The 8243-nt window shown below is 49.1% G+C and overlaps 1 protein-coding gene across 1 annotated transcript in view; it reads right to left on the bottom strand.

The window, feature by feature from the left end:
• The window catches only part of VPS37B (VPS37B, ESCRT-I subunit), a 24379-nt gene extending 20784 nt beyond the window's left edge, over positions 1-3595 (bottom strand). Inside the window, exon 1 of the mRNA XM_011355730.2 lies at positions 3434-3595. Coding sequence (XP_011354032.1) covers positions 3434-3544 — 111 coding nt within the window. The 5' untranslated portion in view covers positions 3545-3595. The remainder of the gene's footprint in view (positions 1-3433) is intronic.
• Positions 3596-8243: the final 4648 nt, after the last annotated feature.

Genomic DNA, 8243 nt, shown 5'->3' with positions numbered 1-8243 from the left:
AAGCCCCTTCCAGACTGGACCAACTCCCAGGACACGACGGGGTTCTCAGACGCCCCGCGCTTCTGCATGTGGGCACCTCCCATGCCCCAGGAACACAGAGCCTGACTTTGAACCCTCGGTTCGCCCCAGTCGGTCAGCGCTTCCTCGGACAGTGCACCCGGAGAAGTGGCCAGAGAGGTCAGCTTTAGCTGCCTGCCCGCCTAAGTGACAGCTCCTTTTAAGGGAGTGCCCTGCAAGTCCACTGGGGTTCGTGTGGACAGAGGACAGGGCATTCCATGGCCATGTAAAAATAACTTTAAACGAAAATAATAATGTGTGCATATGAAACGGAAGGAGCAGAAGGTCCCTAGGGAGACAGATACTACATTTAGGCAGCTGCAAAATGGACAGGAGGCACGGGAAAAGACAGACAGACACACAGGCATGCAAAACGAGGAGGTCTATGGCTCCGACTCGACTTCAACGTCCCAAGTGGCACTAAGGCTCACGTGCCACAATAAAACAGTGCAAGACAAGCACGCACGCCTGTACTTAAGCCCAGCAGCGAATGCCTTCAAACCTAGCCACACTTTCCAGCTGCCACAAAATATCCCCTCAGGCTGGAAGAAGCCTTACTCTGCAATTTAAAACACTTCCTCTGCCAATTAAAAAAAAAGGCTCTGGTTCAGGTTAAGAGACTCTGCTGTAAAAGTCCTGTTCCACTGACTGTCTCATCCCAGACCTACAGAGACACATAATCATTTTGACCATAGAAAAGTAAAATGTTTCTTAGGCTAACAGCAAGGAAAAGTTTACTTAAAATCCTTGAAATAAGACCTTATTAACTTGGCAGGATGATCTATTAATGACTACTGGTAACCTTTCTAAAAAGGGAGCACTACAAACGGTTATGAATAACTGCACTCACTGCATATTGAGCAAATGCTGTGTGAAGGGCTTAACATGCACCATCTCACGTAACCCACACAGTAACTCCATGAAATAAGTATGATCACATTCTCCTTCTTCAACAGACACTCAGAGAGGTGAAGGGACTCGTCTGCAGCCACGCAGCCGGGAAGTGGCCACGTCCAGCCCGGAGCGCATGATCCCAAAGCCTGAACGTTCTTTACCCCGCATCACAAACGCTCCATTTGGCCGCGTGGACAGGCAGTTCACAAAATGTTTCCTTCTGCTGTGCCTCACAACCACCCAAGATAAACCACTGCATCACACTAACAGCCGAGTGAAACGACCATGGCCAAGATTTCGGTTGTTCGGTGTCATACCTGTTCTTTTAGAAGCATGTTACACATACACAACCGGGGCAAAGGACTTCCTAAGTGTGACCGCAGCGGGCTGAGCTGCCTGACTAAGAGATTCTGGCCTTCCAGTTCAGCTTCCTTGTTTTATTTAAGAGCACTACACCCTGAAGAACAAACTGCTGCTGAGTTATTAGCACGAGCTATGTGGTCTCTAATCCAGTGGAGTCAGTTAGTCCTCAGTATTTGTATAGTGTTCTCTGGTATGAAGGTCACCTTTACTAACCAAAAAAAAAAAGGAAAAAAAGAGAGAGAGAGAGAGAAGAAAGAAAAGAAAAAAAAAAATCCTGCTAGATTAATGTGTGTTTCCCTTTAAACAATAACCTCCAGTTCCCCAGGCGGAGGAAACAAGCGGCATATGCCCCTCACAGCCCTGGTTGGCAGAACTGCCCAGCTCCTTGCACAGCTTTGCCTCCACTAAAAGGCAGTTTATGTCTATTAATTAATGCTCCGCCGCTGTAACTACAGTTCCCTGGTCTTACTGAAACAGAATGGTCACATAGAGTAAAATAACTTGCAGCGCTACACGTGAGAAAAAAATACTTATCATTTTATTATTAAACTAGAAAGATGCCTGCTGGCAGTCCACAAAAGGTCTCCTGGCAACTGAAAAGCAGAGAAACTAAGCAAAGATATTCTTTCTTTGGAGACATGAAACTCATTCAGTCAAGAAAGATGGATTTTGTCACTTATTATTCTCTAAAATGGAAAGTGCCACATGGAGACCATAAATGGGGTGCACTGCATCGCGGAGCAACGTTGTTTGTGCCAAGTTACAAGGCAGTGAATACAAGGGGTGTATTAATGGAAAGGCTGATACCATCTTACTACAGTGGCCTCTCTGTGGCTCCGGACAATGATCTGTTGAGGGTTTTCCAGGGATTTTGAATGTGCAATCTCCAGACAAGCCCCCCTTTAAGGGGGCTGGCTGGGTGCTGAACAATCCCTCCTCGGAAAGAAAGCCAAAAGCTCCCTCACAGGCTTCTGGGTGAGCAGCTCAGCCCCGTAGGCGTGGGAAGCCTCAGACTTCAGAGACAAAGGAGCAGGAGGGGTAGAAGGGTGGCGGGTGGGGGGCTGGGACCCGCCTGGGTCCACCTGCCTGGAGAAGACCCAGACCCATTCCATGGGACTTCCAGACACAGAGTTCAAAAGGTCGGGAGGAACGGGGAGAAGGAAGCACACAAAGCAAAGGCTCCTGAGGGCAAACCGTGCCAGAAGGGAGGGGGCCAGGTCCCCTGAAGGGGAGGGCGGGGAGGTGACACATGATTTCCATAAACATGGCAGGCAGGTCTACTATCAGTGGGGTGGTGGCCGGCTGTCAGCCCCCAACCCCCAGTTTATCTTCTCCCAAAAAAGCAGCTCCAGGAACTCTCCGCTTTCCCCAAGGGGGAAGGACACAGTGGGGCAAAGCCACCATACTAGAATTCCCACATTCCCTTCTTCCGTGGAGGGGGAGGGCAACTCTTAGGGAGAAAGAGAGCCTGGTACCACCCTCAGGCCCACCCACAAGACCAGGGAGAGGTGTCCCCTGGGGTAACTCGGCTTGCGGTCACACCTCGGGAGGGCCGCTCTGACCCTCAGGACCCCTCAGAGACAGGGACCGTCACATCTCACACGAGCTGTCGGTGGCCCTGTGCCTCCCAAGCCCCTGCCCGACCGTAAGCTGTCTTGGGACCACCTCGCAGTCTCATCTACACCGGTCCCCAAGTGCTCCCCCAGAACTCACCCAACTAGTCCACTCGGCGCCTCGAAACCTATTCTCAGACCTCGACGACCGCCTCAGTGCCCCTGTCCCCCTCAACCTTCCCCGTCGGCCCCCCAACCTCTGCCCAGACCTAGCCCTCGGGCCCCTCAGTCCGGTCTGTCACCCCAACCCTCGACTGCAGCCCCCTCTCCAACCCAGTCTCGATCCCCCGCACTCCTTCCTCGCCCCACGAGACCCAGCCCCCGCGCTCTCCGTCCCGAATGTCCAGTCTGAGCTCGCTAATCCCCGCCTCGTTCTCGGGTCCTCGGCCTTGCACGCCCCGCCGCGAGCCCTCCCACTTCCCGTCGCGGTCCCCTCCGCCCGAGCCCCGGCGCCTGCAGCCCGCCGGGGGGCCCGGCCCCGCGCGCCCCCTCGAGGCCCGGCTCACCTCCTCCATCTTCTGCACCATCGCCGCCAGCTGCCCCTCGTCCTCCAGCAGCTCGTTGAGCTGCATGAGCGACAGCCCGGAGAACCGGGCTTCGCTCCCGGGGCCCGCCATCCCCGACTCCCGGCCGCCGCCACCGCCGCCGCCGCCAAGCCCCGCCGACCGGAAGCGCCGCCCTCAAGGCCCGCCCCCGGCGGGGGGGCACGTGACGCCAGCCCTGGGGCGTGACGTCATCGCCGCGCGGGCGGGCGGACGTGACGTAGCCCTCTGGCCCCCCTAGCTGGACGCGGGCTGGGGGGCTGTCTCCGAGAAGCTTGGGGCACCTCAGGGAAGGGGAAGGGGCCTGGGACCGGCTGGTGACGCAGCAATGGGCGGTGATGATGTCACGGGGGCACAGGAGACTGCGCCGTGATGTAAAGCTTTTCCCTCAAGGAAAAGAAGTGCTGAGATCCAAAGCGAGCAAAGGGGAGGAAGCTCCTGCAGCATGTGTAAGCCCAGCCTGACCCACAGAGCCCCAAAGAAGGGGACTTTATGGGGAAGCAACTTTAGGTGCCTTTGAGTCCTCGGAATTGTGGGGCCGCCAAGTCATTCACGTAAATATCATTGAGACCCCACTATGTGGACTAGGCGTTGGGTACACAGTTCCGAATAAAACAGAAAAGACGCCTGCCTATATGGAGCTAACGGAGTGCCTGGGGAAGCGAGCAAAAAGCAAGTAAAATGGTTGCAAATTGGGATAGGTCGAAGAAGGAGATGAAGGATGAAATGAGGATAATAGGGACGTCTTTCTTTAAGGAAGTAGTAAAAGACGGAGCTCTCAGAGAAGGTGACATCTAAGAGCTAAAAGATGAGAAGGGAGGAACCAGGTACCGTTCCTATAGGATGCCTGAGGCAGCAAGACTAGCATGTGCAAAGGCCCTGAGTCAGGACTAGCTTGGTACATTCAGGGAATGGATAGAAAACCAGGATGGCTGAGCATCGTGAGCAAGGACCCATGCAAGTGACCCCTTTGCACCAACTCAGAGAAAGGCTCCTTAGACATCCAGGTAGGTCAAATTATGCTCTTTCAGAAACAACGCAGTTTAGGGTGCAATTGCTCAGTCTCTCTCCCCAGCTATCTAGAAGCCTCTGGAGATCCAAGAGTCTGGGAACTCATTTTTCTGCTTTGGTTTCTACCACAGTTCTGGCTAAGTCTGAGGTTAATAGAGAAAAACTGAGGCCCTGAAAGGAGGAAGTTTTTTGCTTTTTTCCAAAATCAAGTCATTGGCAGGTCTCCTGGCTCCCGGTCTGGCATCTGCCATGCTGGCATCATAGCACATGGAGCTTGTCAGATAACTCAGCACTGGACGCAGTCGAGGCATTCAATAAACGCTTATTGCCTGACTGTTGAGCTTTGTGTATAAAGATGATGCTTTGCTCCTGGATCTGTAGAACATGAGGTCTGAGTCATCCGCCCGTGCACTAAATCGGGCTCCGCTGACCTGTTCTCTCTCCGCCTAGCCCTTCGTGACTAAGGGCACACAGTGGGCGAAAAATGAGAAAAGTTAGAGGAAGCATTTCGTGTTATCTGTAACGCAGTTTTTATTGCATTCAAAAGGAGGACTCAATAGTTTTCTTCCTTTGAACTTGTTATACTTGTTTTGAGGAGGACAGGCCACAAAAGAGGAAGGGAAAGTAGAAAGGCAAATTTACGGTCAGCGTACTAGCTCGGTTATTTTTTCTTTCTTGCCAGGAAAAGAATGGACCTGCCAAATTAAGAATAGTAGCTATATTTCCAGGAAATTCTCACCTGTGAGGCTTAACATGTCCAGAACTTGCTCACAGTCCTCACAGAAGGTGAGAATAGGGTCGGGGCTAGAGCACCTGAATATAGAGGGATGAAGTGACTCAGCCAGGAACAGACACCGCGAACAGGTCCGATATGCAAGGCACACCTGCATACGGTGACCACTGAAATGCTCAGTTGAAACAAAGTTCACATCTCAGCCTTGTCCAGTCCTTTTTATAAACCCTTCTCAGACCTGTTTTCTGCCACCAACCTATACGAGTCACATACCACTTCCTTTGTCAAACAGGGCAAACCACAGACATATCATGTTTCTGCTACTCTGAAAACTGCTCATTGTTCTGAAAAGTGGTTGAAAGAAGAAAAGAAACATTAGAAAATCCTTGCAGTTGGTGTCAAAGCCATTGATTTTAATGCGTGGGTGGACTTGTACATGTTTTCTTTCTGGTTGACTGACACTTATTTGGGTTTCTCTGCACACCTACAGAGAAACCTTTGCAGGTTAACGAAGCTTTTGCTCTGGCAAATCAAGGGCAACACGTGTGTCAGGGCTTCTCCCAGAAATGAATCTCCTGTTACACAACATCAGGAACTGTTGGGAAAGCACACTTCAAAACAAAACAAACAAACAAAAACATACACCTATAACCTTCACATAGCTGAACCTCACAATCTTCTAGCCTTGAGATTAGAATTCTTTCTTTCTGATGCAAGTTACTAAAATTATTCATAAATGCTTTCCAGTCTGAAGAGCTGACGACTAGATGGGCAGAGCGTATGCTATGGAGCTATGTGTGGGCATGCGAGGGATGACTCCCCTAGGTGACAGGTGGGACAGCCATGCCCCTCTCAGGATGCACAGCCTGATGTCACCACCCTTGTCATTGTCATCTGCTAATATCTAAACACCTGACATTACCTAAGCACCAGTCATCCAGAAGAAGAAAAAATCAGTTTAGACAACAGTCCCCACTTGGGAGAGTAAGAAAAGATGTAGAAATATAGAGCAGCATTTTAAAAATTATACTTCAGGTCGATGTTATTCCGGAGTCTCACAAAGTGGGGGATGCAGGAAGCTGGATTATTTCGAGGTCTGGCTCTTTGGGTTTTTGGATTTTTACTTTTTTGCTCCAAGGGTGGGGTTTAATCAATGATTTCAGGCATACCAAAAAAAAAAAAAGTATATAACAAATCCTCATGTACTCGCCAGGTTAGGGAGTAAACATCACAAATGCAACTGAAGCCCCTAGGGACCCTTTCTCCTCGATCATGTTTCCTTTCTTCCTCATCAGGGCTTAGCTGCTCTCCTATTTAATTATTTTACCATGTATATTCATAAACTGAAAATGATATTATAGCTACAGATACCTTTCTGCTACTTGCTTTTTTTAGATCAAGATTAAGTTTCTGAAATGTATCCTTGCTGATTCATTTAGTTTAAAGCATTCTTTTTTCAAAACTGTGAAGTGTTCCATTATGTGTGTGTGTGTGTGTGTGTGTGTGTGTGTATATATGTGTATATACACATACATATGACCATTTGAAAATCCTTTCTTTTATTGTTGAAGGTCAGAGTATTCACATCTCTGACTATACTGGATATTGCCAAATTGCTCTCCAAAGTAGTACCTATAGCTTTTGGGTTTTTTTCATTGTGATAAAATATAAATCTTGTAAAATTTACCATTTAAACCATTTTTAAGTGCACGGTTCAGTGGCATTAAGTACATTCACATTGTGGTTCAGCCGTCACCACCATCCATCTCCAAAGCTGAAACTCTCCACTAATTAAGCAATAACTTCCATTTCCTCCCCCTACCCCAGCCCCTGGCAACCACCATTCTACTTTCTGTCTCTATGAATTTGACTACCCGAGGTTCCTCATGTAAGTGGAATCATACAGTATTTGTACCTTTGTGACCGGCTTCATCCATGTCATAGCATGGGGTCAGAATTTATTTCCTTTAGAGGGTGAGTAATATTCCGTTGCATGTACGTACCACATTGGATCTATTCATCTGCCGATGGACATTTGAGCAGTCTCTACCTTTGGGCTATTGTGAATCATGCTGCGTTGAACACTGGTGTACAGATATCTGTTTGCGTCCCCTTTCAATTCTTTTGGGTATATATCCAGAAGTGGAATGGCTGAGTTATAGGATATCTTTAGCTCTTTGAGGAAGCACCATTATATTTTATTCAGGGATTATACCAGTTTACATTCCCACCATGTCCATGACAAACTTCTTGTTTTCTGATTTAAATATATACATATATTTAAGTATATACATACATAGCCATCCTGATTCTTTGTTTCTTTGTTTTGTTTTTTTAAATTAGTGTTCCTCATGCCAAAAAAGTGAGCTTTGAAAGATGTGCATTACCTCATTCCTCACTCAGCACAGGTCAGATGCAGGATGTCTGAGAAGTTCCAGAAACCAATCACTACCTGTAAAGATAACTTTTCCTTATCTCTGCAATCCAGGAAGTAAGAGGTAAAGAGAGTTTGGATGAATAGAGAAACACGTGTCTCTCTATTGTAAAGGATGTGGCTAATCGTTCCTGCAACAAAGGTCTTTGTCGAGGAAGACGGAGCATTTGAATCTTTTGAAAGAAAGGCATGGGAAACAGATGGCTGTGCGAGATCAGAAAGACGCCGGGGTAGCCCGCCTCCTGGTTGTCACCCCCTCGAGCAGCCCTGTCATGTGTTACCAGGGCTGGTCTGTGTGTGATCGATAAATACGGCACATCACTTCCAAGGTTAGGCTTCTATTTTGCACGCTCCCCCTCTCATAGGACTAGCTCTGGAGGAGGCCAGCTGTCACATCGTGAGGACATTCAAGGAGCTTACGAAGAAGCGTGTGTAATAAGGGCCTGCGCCCTAGCAAAGCCTCCCCCTCCCCCAGTCACGCCTGGGGTGACTGCAGCCTCACAAGCCACAGCCGCTCAGCTAAGCTGCTCCGAGGTCCCAGAGACAGGTGACTAAGGCAGCGCCTGCAGAGTGGTCCTCGGAGGGAAGGATGGGTA

Source organism: Pteropus vampyrus, unplaced genomic scaffold, assembly GCF_000151845.1.
Source record: "Pteropus vampyrus isolate Shadow unplaced genomic scaffold, Pvam_2.0 Scaffold23, whole genome shotgun sequence".
Lineage (NCBI taxonomy): Eukaryota > Metazoa > Chordata > Mammalia > Chiroptera > Pteropodidae > Pteropus > Pteropus vampyrus.
Note: the sequence above shows the minus strand (reverse complement) of the source record. Positions and strands in the feature narration are given on the sequence as shown.